Source organism: Osmerus eperlanus, chromosome 13 (assembly GCF_963692335.1).
Source record: "Osmerus eperlanus chromosome 13, fOsmEpe2.1, whole genome shotgun sequence".
In the NCBI taxonomy this organism is placed as follows: Eukaryota; Metazoa; Chordata; class Actinopteri; order Osmeriformes; family Osmeridae; genus Osmerus; species Osmerus eperlanus.
Genome location: NC_085030.1, coordinates 15,243,739 through 15,264,300, shown reverse-complemented (window position 1 = coordinate 15,264,300; position 20,562 = coordinate 15,243,739). Strand labels below are relative to the sequence as shown.

Below are 20,562 nucleotides of genomic sequence, written 5' to 3'. Positions count from 1 at the left end.
GACACCGGGACAGCGGACGAGGAGCAGCACAGCTCCCGACAAACCCCACCCTGATGGATGTCTCTGTGAGACTGTGTTCCTGGCTGTGTCTCTGTGTGCCTGGCTGTGTCTCTGTGTTCCTGGCTGTGTCTCTGTGTTCCTGGCTGTGTCTCTGTGTTCCTGGCTGTGTCTCTGTGTCTCTGTGTTCCTGGCTGTGTCTCTGTGTGCCTGGCTGTGTCTCTGTGTGCCTGGCTGTGTCTATGTGTCTCTGTGTTCCTGGCTGTGTCTCTGTGTGTCTGTGTTCCTGGCTGTGTCTCTGTGTGCCTGGCTGTGTCTCTGTGTCTCTGTGTGCCTGGCTGTGTCTCTGTGTCTCTGTGTTCCTGGCTGTGTCTCTGTGTTCCTGGCTGTGTCTCTGTGTCTCTGTGTTCCTGGCTGTGTCTCTGTGTTCCTGGCTGTGTCTCTGTGTTCCTGGCTGTGTCTCTGTGTTCCTGGCTGTGTCTCTGTGTGCCTGGCTGTGTCTCTGTGTCTCTGTGTTCCTGGCTGTGTCTCTGTGTTCCTGGCTGTGTCTCTGTGTCTCTGTGTTCCTGGCTGTGTCTCTGTGTGCCTGGCTGTGTCTCTGTGTCTCTGTGTGCCTGGCTGTGTCTCTGTGTGCCTGGCTGTGTCTCTGTGTTCCTGGCTGTGTCTCTGTGTCTCTGTGTGCCTGGCTGTGTCTCTGTGTCTCTGTGTGCCTGGCTGTGTCTCTGTGTCTCTGTGTGCCTGGCTGTGTCTCTGTGTCTCTGTGTTCCTGGCTGTGTCTCTGTGTTCCTGGCTGTGTCTCTGTGTGCCTGGCTGTGTCTCTGTGTCTCTGTGTTCCTGGCTGTGTCTCTGTGTCTCTGTGTTCCTGGCTGTGTCTCTGTGTCTCTGTGTTCCTGGCTGTGTCTCTGTGTCTCTGTGTGCCTGGCTGTGTCTCTGTGTCTCTGTGTTCCTGGCTGTGTCTCTGTGTTCCTGGCTGTGTCTCTGTGTTCCTGGCTGTGTCTCTGTGTCTCTGTGTTCCTGGCTGTGTCTCTGTGTTCCTGGCTGTGTCTCTGTGTCTCTGTGTTCCTGGCTGTGTCTGAGCGGGCCAGGTGGAGGCTTCACACGGCTCCTGGCGGCTCCTGAGCAGGTGCTGCACTCAGGACGCGCTCAATATTTCATGGCGTGCCTTATGCACCTTGTTACGCTGTGAGATCCTGCAAGCCTCCACAGAGGAGAGCTACAAATACACATATCTGTACAAAGAGGGAGAGAAGAAAGAGAGAGACACAGAGAGAGAGAGAGATAGAGAGGGAGAGAGAGATAGAGAGGGAGAGGGAGAGAGAGAGATAGAGAGGGAGAGGGAGAGAGATAGACAGAGGGAGAGAGAGATAGAGAGAGGGAGAGAGAGATAAGAGAAGGGACCTCTCACCTCGCTCCAGACCAGCATCGTGCCAAACACCACCTGCAGCCCATCGAAGAAGTTGTCCCCGATGATGATGACCGTGGCTCCGCCTGTGGTCCAGCCCTCGCTGGGGCTGATGGCCTTGATGCAGGGGGTGGCTGCTTCGAGAACACAGACAACAGGACAGGCATGACGGCGACGCATCAGGAATCACGCGCCGATCCTAGACCTGCTGCTGTACTTGTGTGTCGTTTTAGATGAAAGCGTTTTAGATGATGTGAAATGTACTCGTCAGGAACTAGGAGACGACACACCCAACCCCGGGGCTGGCACACTACACTACACTATTATTTTAGGTGCCCAAAAACAAATAATGCATTATTATGATTTTTTATTATTATTAAGGTCTTAGAGACCGTGAAGCCATGTGTGTAAAACAAACAAGCATCAAACAAGGTTTGTTTGATGCGTGACAACTACCTGTTTACATCCTTATCGCCCACCATCAACTGTTATTTTCCAGTCTTACGAGATAGTCAATTAGTAACTGCTAAAGAATTCTACAAAATATTTTTTGTTTTCATGTCAGAGGATCAGATCAATATGGAGGCGTTCATCTGTCTCCACGCTGACCAGACTATGGAGGGGAGCTGGAGACAGCTGAACGGGCCTGTCTCCTGCAGACCTGCCTGAGAGGCACTCTAACTTAACAATGGAAAATACATAATGATTAGCTGACAACCAAACAGAGACGTGAGATTCACCCACGCTCATACTGTTGCTGCAACCTGAATGCAAGAATAAGGGCTAAATGATGCAGACGTAATATCATTATTATTATTATGATGGCAAGCCTGGACTGATTTGATGTAGTGATGTCACTTTGCTAATGTTAATGTGATGACTGCAACTCTTTTTTTTCATGTAAAAGCCAACATGTTAACTACAAAGACTTGCTCTGCCAGTTGGCTAACAACAGCATGGGACAACAGCATGGGACAACAGCATGGGTCGACCTTCTTAAATGGGAGTTGCAGAAAATTGTTCTCAAGGGTATTGGAAGTTGGCAGTGAGGTAACCAAAGTTAGTTAAGTATTCGAAGGTAGCTGATAAGTATTGGAAGTTGGCGGTTAGGTAACCAAAGTTAGTTAAGAATTCGAAGGTAGCTGTTAAGTATTGGAAGTTGGCGGTTAGGTATTCAAAGTTAGCAGATGCGACGAGTGGTTTAATCTTCAAAAGCCTCTTCCCACTGTTTAACAGTTGTTGAGGGTGTTTGAGAATAGGTTTGTCCCTGGAACTCAGCTGTCATCGTTATTAATTTCCCTTTGTCACAACAGTAAACACACCGGAGAACGAATGGGGCCACTCCAATCGAGACAAATTAATCAAACAACGGTGCGAAACAGCCTGTGGAAACTTTGTAAATTTCTGCCTAGGGTGTGTGAGAACTGTGTGTGTGTGTGAGGGGTGTGTGTGTGCGTGTGTGTGAGGGGTGTGTGTGTGCGTGCGGGGAGGGGGGTGGGGGTTCGAGTGGAACAAAGACAGGAGCAGATGTCGTATTTTATCGCTTCTGAAAACATCCCAATCTGTCTGGGATGAAAGGGAGCGAGGCCGCCACAGTGGGCCCTGGCTGCAGTCAGAGCTGCCGGAGGAACACAACCGAGACCCGACTCCACTCACACAACGCTGCTGTGCTGTCGCTGCAGTCAGGAGGTCAGGGAGCCCTCGCTCTCTCTTTATATACATCTCTCTCTCTTTATATATGTCTCTCTGTCTTTCTCTATCTCTCTCTCTCTCTTTATATATGTCTCTCTGTCTTTCTATATCTCTCTCTCTTTATATATGTCTCTCTGTCTTTCTCTATCTCTCTCTCTCTCTTTATATATGTCTCTCTCTCTTTATATATGTATCTCTCTCTTTCTCAGTCTCTGTCTCTCTCTCTTTATGTCTCTCTCTCTTTACATGCCTGTCTCTCAGTCTGGCTCTCTCTCTGTCTCTCTCTTTTTCCGTCTTTGTCTCTCTCTTTCTCCGTCTCTGTCTCTCTTTATATGTCTCTCTCTCTTTACATGCCTGTCTCTCTGTCTCTCTGTCTCTCTGTGTCTGAATGCTAAGTGCCTGTGCTAGCATGATACTCCAGAGTTTTTAACTCAGGAACTCAAAAGTTACATTAGTTGGTGCAACACGACGACAGATCATGCTCTAGCTACAGTAGCTAGTGAGGCCGACCGTACTGGAGTGGAGAGGGGATTCTAATACTCCTTTATTCCAGAACGAGAGTGTTTATAGGATAGGGCTCCATCTCACGTCATGACTGGAAAGTCTGTGGTGGTTTTTATAGAGGGACGCTAATAAAAAGTTCCCACTTCAATGAAAATGTCATCAGTCCTTAGCGTGTTTTAGAAGTCCAGTATATAACTATGGAGCCTCACTGTATGTGAATGCATTCATCTTTTAGGTAAAGGAAAGTGGTTCGGTTTCAGCTTTTGCTTGTTAACACGTACACAACATTACATAGCAGTTCCATAGTAACTACAATGTCATTACTACAGGTATCCCAACGTAGCTACATGGTAGTCAACGTGACATTATTGTAACGTGTAAACCCAACGTTGTTCCCCGTAAGGCTGATGTGAAGTGTTGCCAGGTGGGCTTACCTTCAGAGGGGTCCAGGCGCCGGGCCCTCCTGCCGTGTTTGGAGTTGTTGTGGACAAACATGTTATCTGACACGGAGAGGACATGGCCGTCTACGTTGACCGTGGTGGACACGACCACCTGAGGAACACAGGGAAAACGATGTTAGGGGAGGCAGATGGCTGAGCGGTTAGGGAATCGGGCTACTAATCAGAAGGTTGCCAGTTCGATTCCCGGGCGTGCAAAAAAAGACGTTGTGTCCTTGGGCAAGGCACTTCACCCTACTTCCTCGGGGGGAATGTCCCTGTACTTACTGTAAGTCGCTCTGGATAAGAGCGTCTGCTAAATGTAAATGTAGGACACAGTTTTCTATTTTCCCCCACTAGAGTTTTCCTGGGAGTTTTTCCTTGTCTTCCTTGAGGGGTTAGGTTGGTTTAGCTGCAGTTATGTGAGTGTACATTGAGCAATCTGTGGCATGGCTTGTAAAAAGTGCTGTATTTGAAGTATTTGTATGAAAGACTCTGCTAGATGGACAAAAATGTAAAATAGTTTGCTGTGGTCGGGTGCATTCGATTGTGGTCAGGTCCACACATGAGAAGCTGTAGATGTTGGATCGATCATGTATCATGCTGTGAAAGACAGTAAATATGAGGTTTTGTGGACATGCACTTACCTGAAATCGTCTCATGTCTCGTGGGTTCCCTGCATTTTTCAAACAGTTCTGATTGCACTTCAGAAAGAACTTCAGGAAGAATCTGCAACACACAAAGAAAAAAACATGCCAGCTCAATCAGAGGTCAATCAGAGGTCAATCAGAGGTCAATCAGAGGTCAGTCGTGCTTTTGCCAAAAACCGAGAACATTATTTAACATCCAAAACATGCTTTTACAGAAGACAGTCTGATCTTCTACATTTTGATTTCAATTTTTTTTGTCCAATAATTATTGAACACACACTCTCTCCAGACTTATGGTGTCTCATTAGCTCATGTTTAGATATCTTTCAATTCTTTATGTCCAATCCTGCCTCGCATGTGTTGATTTACTTGTATTTTTACTGCAGCAGAGTAGTATTGATTGGGAATGGATATCAATGAGGATAGCTACAGAAGTAATAACGGCTGCGTAGCGAGCTACTCCTCACCACACCGTCAGAATGGATGGCCGTCTTAATGCATTTCCCAATGCCTTGTAATCTCTGCACATATATCTCCCGGACCATAAGCCCCCTATTTTGATGGACCGCTTTCTTTTTAATTGCCACATTATCACAATAATAATCCGGGCAGTTAACAACCAGGAAGGTCGCAGACAGGCATGTCACATTAACCAAGGGATAACCTCGTCCAATACTGGTGGCAATTCTTTTTCCTCTCTCCTTCGCAAGGCATTCTGGGAGAGGAATTGAGAGCAGGCACAGTCAGGGAGATATAAACGGCAGCCTATCTGAAGAGAGCATTGATTTTCGTCCTAATAAGACGGTAACAATATCTCTGAAAACACACAGTGGGAAGTGAAGCGCTCCTCTCAACGCCAGATGAAAATGTATATTTAAAGCTTGTCTTCGGTGAGGTGACAGGTGGACAGGGTAAATCAAAGGTGCTCTGTTGCTTAAAAGATATGGTCATTTTCTAATGACACAGCGCAGGAGGAGAAAAAATGGCTCCTCTATTTAGCCAGTATCGACTGAAACGTGATCTGGGGTGCACTGTAGGCTACTAATGCCCTTTATGGCAATGGAATATAATCATATGGGGAAGCCATCCTGAGGCTCCATTCATATGATATTGGAGTCCTTGGAGTAGAGATATGGATCAATGGGGATTGAATTAAAACACAGCTGGAGACAAGAGGCTGGTAAGTGAACTAGCCGTGCTGATATTAGAGCAAAGCTAGGGTGAGTTTAGAACTGAGGCTGAGATTAGAGAGACAGACAAGCAGACTGACAGACAGACACAGATAGACAGACAGACAGACACAGATAGACAGACAGACAGACAAGCAGACTGACAGACAGACAGACAGACACAGATAGACAGACAGACAGACAGACAGACAGACACAGATAGACAGACAGACAGACAGACAGGGCTACATTTGGCACAGTGGATTGAGGACACACGCCGTTATAGAAGCCCTGAGTACAGAAGGACAGATTCAAGCTTTGGCCACAACATTTCAGACGAAAACAAGAAAGCAAAGAAAGATGAAAAACTACAAATATAGAGTGATGAGGGGTGAGGTCCGTAGGGAGGGGCTGGTGAGGCTGGGATGGGGGGGGGAGAGGAGCGTGGGAGGGAGGGAGAACGAGAGATGGAAAGGAGAGGAGAAGAGGGAGAGGAGGGAGATTGAGAGGGATGGAGGGGAGAGTGGGAGAGGGAGAGGAGGGAGGGGTGAGAGCAGGAAAGAGGAGAGGAGAGAGCATCAGAGGAGAGAGGAGGGAGAGGAGAGAGGAGAGAGGAGAGAGGGGGAAAAGGGAGCCTCTCCTCTCCATCTGCCACTGGGCAGGAGTTGACAAGGAATAGAAGATTCCAGGTCTCTCTCATGGAAAAGGGGCAGCAGATCAAAGCCTTGCTCTCTCCGGAACGCCGAAGAGATAGCAGGGGGAAGAAGTAGAGAGGGAAGTAGCTGTTTGTAGACGACAAGACGGAGGTTGAACGTTGATGGCGGCTTTGAAAAGGAAAAAAGGGGGGGGGGGGAATATGTGGTTGTTTCAGGATGAAGTGTTACCTAACAGGACTCTGTCTGAGAAGTCTACTGGGGCTAACCCATGACAGGTAGTCTCCTGTATTTATCAATCTGAAAAACTTAAGGGAACCCAAGTTCTTTCCACTGTGTTTTGACTGCCATGAATCCTATACTCTGTGATGGTTGTGGCATATTTTATGTAGATCTCATTTCACATGCTTTTTTTTCAGATGTAGATCATCCTTTAGAAATTAAGCGTCCAAATATTGGATTGCCAGCATGAATGTTATCCAGGCATCTGTCATGTTAAGTACAGTCTCATATGTAAAGTATGGCCAACAGAAGCCAGTCTTTAGAACAGTGATGACAGTTTAGCAACGCCAGGGTTCTACATGGATACAGGCCTAAGTCTATGGGTACCCCCTAGAATATATCGTTTTTGTCAGTCCTTCTCCTTGCCCCAAAATGGCTGCCTTACCCAACTTCCTTTTCCTTGAAAGGAAGTGTTTGAGTGGAAACTACAAATGCAAATAACTGCCCTTTGGCTTGGGAGCTGGAATGGAAACTGAAAATCTCAATGAGAGAGGTATTATATACAGAGAATGGTTCAAAGGGGTGAGATTTGTGGATCTAAATCACACAGGGGTATACAGTAAGTAAGTCTGACTTCAACAGCATGTTCTTCACAGGGTGGTGAGGTCATCCCTGAGCCACACCCATAGCACTATACTGTAGCAATTATGTCTGACTCATATTACAAGACACTACAGAGTCCATACAAAACACACACACACGTCTGGCTTTGAAGGGTGTGTGAGAACTGTTGATGCTCCCTCGTACTGGGCATGTGTACACACACACACACACACACATCTCCACCCTCCCCCGAGTCTCTCACTTATTACGTTAGACAAGAAGAAAAGAAAAAAAAAATCAATATTTCAGCAGGGGTATTTTTAAAAGCTGCCCAGTTTCCAATTCTGCCCACCATTTGGTTTGAGTGTTAGATGCTTTCTATGAAAAGCCAGAGCCACATGCGGCCGCTCCCCCTGAAATGAGCTCTACGAGGAGCTGATGAGAAAGCGCTTCTGAGGGTGACTTCTCCAGCACGGCAGACAGGGGGGTTTAAACTCCCCCCGGTGAAAACACTCGCCGGAGACCGTTTCACGCTAAGGTCTTAAAAGCGGTTTAAACGACGGAACGACTCATCGTTTCACAATTTGCGTTTGAAATCCTCACGTCAGGTGTTGTGCGTCTGAAGATGCGCAGCAAACTTCCGGTATGTTCTTTGCCTAACATCAGAAGGAGACACAGTGCGGTGTTGTTCCTGCTGTCTCATTACCAAGCTGAGGAAGTCTAATATTTACTCTACTATGTGGAGAATATGCCCTCTTCAAATAATTACAGATGAATTCGCATACTGCTAATTAGGTTATGAAACAAAGGGATTTGCCACCCTTTGATTACAATATGATTCACCAGATTGTAGCTGTATGTGTGTGTGTTACTGTAGACTTTTGCTGGCGGTTTTCCACTGTATGTACATGTGTTAATGTGTGAGTATGTGTGTGTATGTGTGCGTTGTGTGTATGTGTGCATTCTTGTGTGTGTGTGTGAGTGTGTCTCTTTCAGTGCTCCAAGTCTAGGGCCCTCCTCGTCTCTCCTACATGTCATCAATAATTCACCAGCCAAGATGGCAATTACAGGGCCATGTACAATCAAACTAAATATTTGATGAGGCACTAAAACAGTCCCTGGAACAGATCTCTCTCTCACACACACACACACACACATGGACCAAACACACACACAAACACAGGCGAATACCTCTCGTCTCCTCTGTCCATTGTTTTAACAACACATTAAGGCCACGGTCCCCAATTCCCCAAACTTGGTCTGGAACACAGAAGCAGTTTATTCTGCTAAAAGAGGCTTGCACAATTCATTTGCTACATCTGAAATATTGAGTGGGCCCCATTACCTATTCTGGAAGGTTCCACATACAGCATCCAGTGTACGAAAAGCCGCTTGAGTATTAGTCTGAAAATGAAACCTGATAAACGGAGACTCATCTGGACAAGCCCATCGTACAGAATATCAGAATCAAATTCATTTGAATTGATACAAAAACCCAGGCAATGGTTTCACCCCCCTTCCCCCTTCCCCCTTCCCCCATCCCCGCTCTTTCATCTTCAATAACAGTCCGATTATTCAACATTCAAACTAATCTGACATCAGATGTATTGGAAATGAATGAAATAGAAAATGATACAAATTTGCAATGATGACTTCATCACAGAGTCACTCTAGTTCAGAACGCTTTTTCATCCTAACAATAAAACACATAACTCGAGCTGGGAGCCTTTCTCACAACCAGTCATTACGTTATTAATCACCTAACCTACTGCACAGCACAGCTGTTACCCTACCGAATGAGAGCTTTACTGAGCAGAAATGCTGGGTTCATCGGAAGGTGTGACAAAGAATCTGAGAGAATGTCTGTTTTCCATTCCTCTGCCTGCTCGCCCTAAAACACATGCTGAGATCCTGGAGCACAGAGATGAACAGTGCATCAGTATTTCATTCTGGCTGGCTGTGGTCTTGGGGTGCTTGTGTTCTGGGGGGAGGGTGTGTTCTGGGGGGGAGGGTGTGTTCTGAGGGGAGGGGGTGTTCTGAGGGGAGGGGGTGTTCTGGGGGGAGGGTGTGTTCTGAGGGGAGGGGGTGTTCTGAGGGGAGGGTGTGTTCTGAGGGGAGGGGGTGTTCTGGGGGGAGGGTGTGTTCTGAGGGGAGGGGGTGTTCTGGGGGGAGGGTGTGTTCTGAGGGGAGGGGGTGTTCTGGGGGGGAGGGTGTGTTCTGGGGGGAGGGTGTGTTCTGAGGGGAGGGGGTGTTCTGAGGGGAGGGGGTGTTCTGAGGGGAGGGGGTGTTCTGAGGGGAGGGGGTGTTCTGGGGGGAGGGGGTGTTCTGGGGGGAGGGGGTGTTCTGGGGGGAGGGTGTGTTCTGAGGGGAGGGTGTGTTCTGAGGGGAGGGGGTGTTCTGAGGGGAGGGTGTGTTCTGAGGGGAGGGGGTGTTCTGGGGGGAGGGTGTGTTCTGAGGGGAGGGGGTGTTCTGGGGGGAGGGGGTGTTCTGAGGGGAGGGGGTGTTCTGAGGGGAGGGGGTGTTCTGGGGGGAGGGGGTGTTCTGGGGGGGAGGGTGTGTTCTGAGGGGAGGGGGTGTTCTGGGGGGAGGGTGTGTTCTGAGGGGAGGGGGTGTTCTGGGGGGAGGGGGTGTTCTGAGGGGAGGGGGTGTTCTGAGGGGAGCGTGTGTTCTGGGGGGAGGGGGTGTTCTGAGGGGAGGGGGTGTTCTGAGGGGAGGGGGTGTTCTGAGGGGAGGGTGTGTTCTGAGGGGAGGGTGTGTTCTGGGGGGGAGGGTGTGTTCTGGGGGGAGGGTGTGTTCTGGGGGGAGGGGGTGTTCTGAGGGGAGGGGGTGTTCTGAGGGGAGGGTGTGTTCTGAGGGGAGGGTGTGTTCTGAGGGGAGGGGGTGTTCTGGGGGGAGGGGGTGTTCTGAGGGGAGGGTGTGTTCTGGGGGGAGGGGGTGTTCTGAGGGGAGGGTGTGTTCTGAGGGGAGGGGGTGTTCTGAGGGGAGGGTGTGTTCTGAGGGGAGGGGGTGTTCTGAGGGGAGGGTGTGTTCTGAGGGGAGGGTGTGTTCTGAGGGGAGGGGGTGTTCTGGGGGGAGGGGGTGTTCTGAGGGGAGGGTGTGTTCTGAGGGGAGGGGGTGTTCTGAGGGGAGGGGGTGTTCTGAGGGGAGGGTGTGTTCTGGGGGGAGGGGGTGTTCTGAGGGGAGGGTGTGTTCTGAGGGGAGGGGGTGTTCTGAGGGGAGGGTGTGTTCTGAGGGGAGGGTGTGTTCTGAGGGGAGGGGGTGTTCTGAGGGGAGGGGGTGTTCTGAGGGGAGGGTGTGTTCTGAGGGGAGGGGGTGTTCTGAGGGGAGGGTGTGTTCTGAGGGGAGGGGGTGTTCTGAGGGGAGGGTGTGTTCTGAGGGGAGGGTGTGTTCTGAGGGGAGGGGGTGTTCTGGGGGGGAGGGTGTGTTCTGAGGGGAGGGGGTGTTCTGAGGGGAGGGTGTGTTCTGAGGGGAGGGTGTGTTCTGAGGGGAGGGGGTGTTCTGAGGGGAGGGTGTGTTCTGAGGGGAGGGTGTGTTCTGAGGGGAGGGGGTGTTCTGAGGGGAGGGGGTGTTCTGAGGGGAGGGTGTGTTCTGAGGGGAGGGGGTGTTCTGAGGGGAGGGTGTGTTCTGAGGGGAGGGGGTGTTCTGAGGGGAGGGGGTGTTCTGAGGGGAGGGTGTGTTCTGAGGGGAGGGTGTGTTCTGGGGGGAGGGGGTGTTCTGGGGGGGAGGGTGTGTTCTGGGGGGAGGGGGTGTTCTGAGGGGAGGGTGTGTTCTGAGGGGAGGGGGTGTTCTGAGGGGAGGGTGTGTTCTGAGGGGAGGGTGTGTTCTGAGGGGAGGGGGTGTTCTGAGGGGAGGGGGTGTTCTGAGGGGAGGGGGTGTTCTGAGGGGAGGGTGTGTTCTGAGGGGAGGGGGTGTTCTGGGGGGGAGGGTGTGTTCTGGGGGGGAGGGTGTGTTCTGAGGGGAGGGTGTGTTCTGAGGGGAGGGGGTGTTCTGAGGGGAGGGGGTGTTCTGAGGGGAGGGTGTGTTCTGAGGGGAGGGGGTGTTCTGAGGGGAGGGTGTGTTCTGAGGGGAGGGTGTGTTCTGGGGGGAGGGTGTGTTCTGAGGGGAGGGTGTGTTCTGAGGGGAGGGTGTGTTCTGGGGGGAGGGGGTGTTCTGAGGGGAGGGGGTGTTCTGAGGGGAGGGTGTGTTCTGGGGGGAGGGTGTGTTCTGAGGGGAGGGGGTGTTCTGAGGGGAGGGGGTGTTCTGAGGGGGAGGGTGTGTTCTGAGGGGAGGGTGTGTTCTGAGGGGAGGGGGTGTTCTGAGGGGAGGGGGTGTTCTGAGGGGAGGGGGTGTTCTGAGGGGGAGGGTGTGTTCTGAGGGGAGGGTGTGTTCTGAGGGGAGGGTGTGTTCTGAGGGGAGGGTGTGTTCTGAGGGGAGGGGGTGTTCTGAGGGGAGGGGGTGTTCTGGGGGGGAGGGTGTGTTCTGAGGGGAGGGGGTGTTCTGAGGGGAGGGGGTGTTCTGAGGGGAGGGTGTGTTCTGGGGGGAGGGGGTGTTCTGAGGGGAGGGTGTGTTCTGGGGGGAGGGTGTGTTCTGAGGGGAGGGTGTGTTCTGAGGGGAGGGTGTGTTCTGAGGGGAGGGTGTGTTCTGAGGGGAGGGGGTGTTCTGAGGGGAGGGTGTGTTCTGAGGGGAGGGGGTGTTCTGAGGGGAGGGGGTGTTCTGAGGGGAGGGGGTGTGTTTAACCCTACCTGAACACACACACACACACACACACACATGGAGGCACGCACACACTAACACACTGTTTTCTTCTTGGGTCCCTCCTCAGCTGTATTATGGTCTTGTTGCCATGGTAAAGAGCATATTTGTCTCTCGGATCGAAAATCACTCCGTGACATAATGCTCCAACGAGAGAAAATAAAATATGTGACTTAGGGTGACCTCACGGGCCAGGAATGGATTCGAAATCACAGCAAGCTGCAGAATCAGAGCTCTCCCTCTCCAGTGGAGAGACTAACACAAGGATCACAGGAACTGAAACAAAACAGTCGATATTAAACAAACATTATTCTACAGGTTTTTTTTGTTAAAAAGAAGAAAAAGTTGCACTGTGGCTGCACTGGCTTGACAAATATTCATGTCAGAGAGTGAACTCATTCCAAAGTGGAGAATGTAATAAGTAGTTTGAAAAGGTGGCACTGATTCTAGGTAATGTTTGAGGGTAGACTGATGTGGCATGTCAGACAGGTGCGGGGGGGTGCGGACGTGAAGTCAGATCCACTTCAGCCTCACAACAAACAATGATGATTATCAAAAGCCAAGCTCACACTGAGCATCCAGCAGGGGGGACCAGCAGGTGGACACACACACACACACACCCCACGCACGCCGTCACGCACACACACACACCCCACGCACGCCGTCACACACACACACACACCCCACGCACGCCGTCACACACACACACACACCCCACGCACGCCGTCACGCACACACACCACGCACGCACACACGCACTACACACACAGAGATGAGTAAACAGCAGGAGCAGGTTAGACATTACTGTGCTCGAACGCACACACACACATGGGTACACACACACACGGGTACACACACGGGTACACACACGGGTACACACACACATACACACACACCCGCACTCACACACAGTATGACAAGGTAAACCATAGGAGGAATATTCTCACAGTGAGAAGCGCAGCACTAATCAATGAATGGGGGTGAATAGAGGAGCAGATCTGTACCTGCTCTAACAGTATTGCATACTGTAGCACAGTGCAACAGCAGCATATCTACTATAACATTACACCGCACAGTGCAACAACAACATGTTGTGCAACAACAGCCTATCAACTACAACATTTCACAGCCCAGTGCAACAAGCTAGGAAGGCCATGGGGGACTACACAGCTCTCTGGAGGAAGGAGGGGGTTGGGGGGGGAGGGGGGGGAGTGTAGCAAGCACCTCAACATCTCCCTCCAAGCCTCGCCGATCTCCTCTCACATCTCCACAATCACCGTCTAGACAAGAGGCTGGGCTAACAACCTGTCCAGCCAATCCCACGAGGGAGAGACAACCTGTCCCGACCAATCCCACGAGAGGGAGAGAAAGAAAGAAAATCCTCACCCGACACGATGATTGACAGCTCCATCCAGACCCCGGCGCTGGAATCAAGCTGTCAGTCTGGGGGCAGTGACAGAGGAATTGTCCTCTCAGATTTAAATACTGCCTATAATAGCCGGCCATCTATCACGCGGGGCTGCCCCGGTTATTCTTAGACACGTACATTAGCCCTTGGCCTAGATAGGAATGTCACCAGATTAAACATCCAATTTGTTCACCTGGGCGGGCCAGAGGTGCCGCTTCTTGACAGGACTTACAAACAAGCGCAAATGGCCCCATTTTTCACCAGGAGGGCCTGCTGGCTCGCTAATGCGGGAGACTGGGCCCCGGGCCTAACGCCGGCCCCTGCACGCCGCCACAGCTGATAGGCTGACAGGAATTAGGGGGAGGAGGGGGAGGAGGTATGGGGGTGTTTGCAACACACACAACACACAAAAACACACACACACAAAAACGCACACTCCGACCGAGAAACACATTCATGCGGGTACTGTTCGTACAGATGGGGTACACACCAGACACAGGTTTAGACAGGAGATGTTCTCTGTGTCGAGGGAGATCTATAAAAGTATCTATCTTTTAATAGTTTTTTTTTTTTACGAGCATTGAACTTTACTTAGGACAGAGGGGGGAAAACATTGTTGCTATGGCGATTTAAGATCTTTTTTTTTTTTTAAAGATCTTTAAGAAGCCTTTTTAGAGTGAATAAACTACCGCGCTCGTCGCCGCGCTGCATTTCCTTCGGCCTGGTCGGCTAGCGCGCTAACGCACTAGCGTGCTAGCATGCGAGCGTCTGGGGAGGGTGACAGACACGCAACCTGCCGCGCTGCAGATGAAGCCATAGATTCCCCTCAACGAGGGCCCTGCGGACAGATCGGGAGCATATTGCTAGACAGAGGGAGCGCTGAGGAAGCAGATGCCACCAGTTAGGAGCCCACAGACACACAGACAGGGCCGGGAGTTTCCAGGACAGGGGGACCAGACCGACGAGCGCAGCCAGGGATGAGGGGACGAGCTGGGGAGAGATGTCTTACTCTGAGGGGGCGGCCTGGGGCTTGTGAGGGACTGGCCGGAACTGTGAATGTTGTCTCACACACAGCATGTGTAGGACTGCACTTAAAATCGGATTAAAATCCCTTTCTGAAGGAATATAAAATGGATAGAATCTCATATATATATATATATATATATATATATACATACATATCATTGAAGGCGTCTTTGTGTAATTTCTAAGAGGGGGTGGAAAAGGGGGTGTTCTGATGAAATAATTGGAAACAGTTGGTGTGTCTGTCCTGCGCTGACCTTCAGACAGGGAAGGGGGTCCTGGTGAAGGGAGGGCAGCTTGGCGGAGGTGAGTCTGGCTGTGTGAACACCAGAGACCCTGTCACTGAGAACACACTCGCTGGGCAGGAACTGCGCTACCATACGGGGTGTCTAGATTTCTCCCCCCCCAAAAAAACACATCTTTAAAATAAAAAATATAATTTTAGCATAGTTCGAAATCTGTGGGGGAAAGGAAGTATTCCTTTAAATGTGTCTGTCAGACAAACGCTTCTCTTTACAGCTATTACCAATACAGATGAGGGGGCTGATGTCAAAACTAATATAGTGCGGAAAGTATTTAATTAAGTATCCGGGTAGGGATGGGTAGTCGTCTTGCTTTATTGAACCGAAATTAAAAAATAACTCATCCTATTTGAATAAGCGCCTGGGGGTAGCCTCTAAACCATTCCATTAGAATTTAGCCCAGAACACTTTAACCTTGTCACGAGCCTGCTTCACTTGCTGCTGACTGGAGACTCCAAACATTACCTCTCCTCGTTTCCCCGTCCTCATTGGACATCTCTCACCTCGACGGAGAGATTGAGAGAGAAAGAAAATGGCCGCCGCCCAGTCATCATGTTTGTCAGTTTGTTTTCATGCGTCGACGAGGAAGTGAGGCGGTGTGCGGGAGGGGAGGGAGGTTCAGTGGCGGAGACTTGCGACCACTGACGTGTTTATACAGATGTAATGATGCAATCGTTACAAAGTAAATGTAATTTACAACGCTTTTTGAAGTTTCGCGACGTTAAGAGGCCTGGAACAGTGGGCCTAATCAAACACGACTCCAGCCCAAGTAATGGAGGAGAGGAGGGAGGAGGGGAGGGGGAGAGGGGGAAGGAGGGAAGCCACTCTCACTTGTTTTGTTCTTAAAAAATTAAGTAAAATAAGTAGTTGATTAAAATCCAGCAAATGTGAATAAAATCCACCACATGTCTGCATGTGATACGGTACATACATACATTTGGTGGATTTTAATCACCGGGAACTTGATCGGGAACACTGATATCCTCCATCTGTTTGGCCTAACTGTTGTGTCCACTGGGCTGCGACCCAAGCCTGGACAAGGTGAACCCAGACACATCTGCTCAGGCCTCGGCCGGGCTCACCTCTGGGGGCAGGGACGCTCACAGGCCAGGCAAACACTTCCAGACCCTGCCCTGACCTCCCAGAGCCCACTCTCACAGTAACGCACGTCAGGGACAAACACACACACACATCGGCAGTTACAGACAGTGGAGCAGAGATCGTCCACCACCTCCCCTTCAACCAGCGGGAGGATGGAGTCGAGAACAAAACGTCTTTCTCCTGAGAAGGCTGAAAGGTTTTTTTCTCAGACAGGACATTGTAAGTGCAGTGTCCACACACTCAGCATGACATCAGACCTGGGGAGGACAGGAAGGCTTCACAGATCTCTACCTACAGCAGGAAGATAAACACACTAGTCTTATGTTATTCACACACGTCATCCCGTTGAGGAAATTCCCCGTAAGACCTTTAATTTCTTTTTTTCACAGAAACAATAAGCTGCTTTTAGAAAGAACAGAGTGGAACGTGCTTTATTGTCCAGGGTGCCGGACTGATGTCAAACATTCATATTTTCGTATATTCCAGTTTTGTAAGTGGATTTGTCATGGACTCATTCTCTGCTAACAGCCTCCAGACGCTGAAGGACTGGTAAGACATGAAGTCCCCTTCCTCCTTCCAGAGACGCTCGCACACTTGGTGTCTGTAGCAGTCCTGGAAGATAAGCTGCTTGACGTAAACTCAAAGTGCGTGAAATCTTTACGAAGCTTGTTTCGTAAATACCCCGAGCAATAATAAAGATGTTTGTTTGATATATTGCTATTTACACAGGGTTTTTACCCCTGAAAAATAATATGCAGGATTTCTAAACAAATCGATATAGCAGACAAAACCTGATTTGATTGTGCTATATCAGAGTGTCTGAGATTATTAGAGCCTGTTCTGCTATTCTAAGCACAGATGCAGAGAACACACACTCACACACACACTCACACACACACTCACACACACACTCACACACACACTCACACACTCTCACACACACTTTCACACACATACACAACCAATCCTGAGCCTTAAAAGAATATTATAACCTACCCTGCCTGGTGTCTGTAATACAAACAGGCTTCAATCAATGGGGCACTAGAAAACAAAGACCAAGTTAGGAGAGGCACTTTATTACAAATATCATAAATATTCATAAGTGGTTGAGAAGTGTGGTGTAATTGATACGGAGCTGCTGGGGAAATCGTGGCTCTCAGCCACAGAGGAGAGCAGCCGGGGCCTTCAGAGAGGGCTGCAGGTGCAACTCCTGGATCAAACCCAGACACACACACACAAGTTACGTGCGCTTCACACACACACCATCACACCCAGACACACACACAGTTACACACATGCACGCACACACACAGTTACACGCATGCTCGCACGCACGCACACACACACAATCATAAACACACATGCACGCACACACACAGTTACACGCATGCTCGCACGCACGCACACACACACAATCATAAACACACATGCACGCACACACACAGTTACACGCATGCTCGCACGCACGCACACACACACAATCATAAACACACATGCATGCAAACAAGCACACGTCCACACAGAACTGCCATAATTCACACACATTTGTCAGCGTTACAACACAGTCACTCAAAAACGACTGGCTGAAGAAAGACGGGATGATCTTGTGTTCCACGTAACCTAGCAGGAATCCGAGCTGACACAAGGCCCGCAGCCCTGTAACAGAAACCCTCACACACCCTCAATCACACACAACTCAGGCCAAAGACCTCTGCGACAAGAACATGATCTCAGCATCAGCTGCTGGGTGTGCTCCCTCACTCTCACACTCCATCTCTATATCTCTCTCCATCTCTCTCTCCTTCTTTCTCTCTCTCTCTCTCTCTCTCTCTCTCTCTCTCTCTGCTTCTTTCTCTCTCTCTCTTTCTCTCTCTCTTTCTCTCTCTTTATCTCTCTCTCTGGACCTCTTCATCCTTCCCCCCTACTTTTTTTTCCCTCTCTCTCTCTCTCTCTCTCTCTCTCTCTCTCTCTCTCTCTCTCTCTCTCTCTCTCTCTCTCTCTCTCTCTCTCTCTCTCTTTCTCTCTCTGGACCTCTTTCTCACACTCTCTTTTTCCATCTCCCTCTCTCCCTCTCTGAGTTTTCCATGAAACCTTCAACCATTTAAACAGTAAGAGTATTGTGTGCTTTTTGTATTATATAGAAGAGCTTAGCTAGACATAACAATTAAGCCAGACCAAACAAACAGTACAGTGATGAGTGCCGGGGTCAAAGGGTCAGTGTAAAGAGGGGGTTTCTGGGAATAGAAGTCCTTCCATTGGGACAAAGCTTATCGCCTCATCAGATTTGCCTGGTCGGGGGATTTAAGTGGAGCATCTCGACTGTGCCTTTCTCATACGCACCAATCAGCTGCCTTCCCTCCTGCCAGGACTGCGGCTTAGCGTCTTCCCTCCGAGGACCCCTTTTGGCTGCCCACGGATATGCCTTAATGCTGCCACGGCACGGAGAGATGCATGCCATGGCACGGCGCCCCTTTCCGTCCTCACGCCATCCTTCTGATCATGCCGTCACCATAGCAATGCCATGGTGACAGCCGGATGCCGTTCTATGGACGCAGGTGAACGAGATGAAGCCGAACATTCTGGCTGATGATAAGCGAGATAGACTAGACTAGTTAACCTACTTTAGTCTTTTCAAAATGACGTTCATAGTCTGCTGTACAGCCGTCTCTGAGGAAATACAAGTAGGCTCCCACGTATGCCAGTGTACACACACACACACGCACACACACCCCCACACACACACACACATAGAGATCCGCTCTAATGTGTCTCTGACACAGGTGGTCACACTTTGTCTAGTAAATTAGGGTCCATGTATTCCTCCGCTTCGCCAGTGTGCAACAGCAGACCACGACCCAGCCATCCTCAACCAGGATCACAGAGGTCACCAAGAACCCAGACCAGCGCTGTCCAGACTGCAGCCTGGCTTCACATCCAATCCGCCAGCCCCCCTAAACGCCCCATCAACATGTTTAATCAAATTAGTAAGCAGCCAAAAATTGACGCTTTTCATTAATTATACAGGATAATTCTAATTGCAAATTCAAATGTATTCGCTCCGAACAGAAGGTGTTCAGTAATATTTCAGGGAATTTGCATATTAAATGGGGGTCGTTCTGCATTATGTATGGTAATGTATGCGTATTGTCTTTATTTTTAACTCGGGGGCCATATGTGCGGCTGCTTGCCTGAGCAGGTGAAAAAAGTCCAGAGTGTTTAATTTCGCTGAACAAACGCGACGAGGCCGCTTGTCAAGAGCTGTATGGTTGGTGTCAATCTCGTTTTTTTTATTTTATTTAACGCCTTCCTAGCCCTCGCTTTGATTACGGAGACACCCATGCTAGCAATGCTAAACAAACCTGAGGCTTGCCAACACACAGGAAGTCACTCGTGTTCGCCTCTTCTCGTTTCCTGGTTAAAATAGTCTTTTGTTTTCACGGCTCTGCAGGCTACCGGTGCTCGATACGACGCTACACTGTCAGCAGGTTCGCTAGCAGAGGACACGCATGCTTCTCAGCGCGCAGAAGTCAACCGACATGACCCGAACGATGCCGACAGTCCTCGCAATTCACACACAAAAAAAAGACAGTCGGAGTATTAGCTCAAATTAACCGCCGGCGTGCTGCTTTCAAGTGTTTACCAAACAAGAACGCAGGTTCGTCACCTGGAAATACTTCACCTGATGATACTTCAGCTAGGGGGAGAGGGGAAACTACAAAGCAAATGAGTTGACTTTGAAAAACAACAGGCGTCATTACATTTGCAGGCATCTTTCTCAGGGTTACCTTTAGACAATACCGTTGCGTTAATGGGAACAACGCGCCCCCCATTTGGCACCGTCCCAGACTGCCTCCATTCAAGAGAGGCGAGGCTTGAGGACATGAAAGGCTGGTTTCAGCACTGAAGAGCAGACGAACACGCTAGCAGGAACTGAACAATACCTCACGAGAGGGAAATGATGACGATTTACACAAAATTACACCATGCTGTTTGAACTGTCCGTTGCGTTACTGAGGAGTAACGCGCGTGGGGGAAAAGCACATTAGAGAGAATAACAAAACACATCTGTCCAGGTGAACAAAAAATCTGCTTCCCTCTTTTAACTCAGACGCCGTCTAAACATACAGGGGGGCGGGACACTGAATGTTTGATGTTCGTTCCTTGATTTTAAACGATTCCCCTCCCTGTCAAGACAAGATCCTGACACTTCCTCTAAGCCCTGGCGCTGTTTCGGGGGTGTTAACACAGGGCTGGATCACAGAGGAAGAGGACAGCATCCAGAGGAGAAGATAAAGATTAATTAAAAAGTGAGTTGGTAGCGGGAGTGCGAGCGAGAGACCGATGACAGTTTGGCTCTCAAAGTGGAGGGCTCACTTAATGAGCTGAGATCACACTCCCTTCAGCTCCTTCTCAGTTACACAAGACAGCTTTTATTAGCCCCAGCCACACGCACACACACACACACATGCACCCAGACACACACGCACACAGACACAAACACATATAGACATGAACTTACATACACATACACTCAATGTTTTCCACCCATTCATATTTTCACACCTTTATGAAACCATGGACATTACAAAAGCACTGCAGTATACACAGTATACAGTAATACTGTACACAGTATACAGTACACAGTATGCAGACAGTATACAGTAATAC

At 49.7% G+C, this 20,562-nt stretch overlaps 1 protein-coding gene across 1 annotated transcript in view; it reads right to left on the bottom strand.

Moving 5' to 3' along the window:
- The window catches only part of LOC134032346 (transcription factor COE1-like), a 93,463-nt gene that overhangs the window by 30,335 nt on the left and 42,566 nt on the right, over positions 1-20,562 (bottom strand). Inside the window, exons 6-8 of the mRNA XM_062476304.1 lie at positions 4,680-4,761; positions 4,030-4,147; positions 1,403-1,533 (exon numbers count right to left, since the gene is read on the bottom strand). Coding sequence (XP_062332288.1) covers positions 1,403-1,533; positions 4,030-4,147; positions 4,680-4,761 — 331 coding nt within the window. The remainder of the gene's footprint in view (positions 1-1,402; positions 1,534-4,029; positions 4,148-4,679; positions 4,762-20,562) is intronic.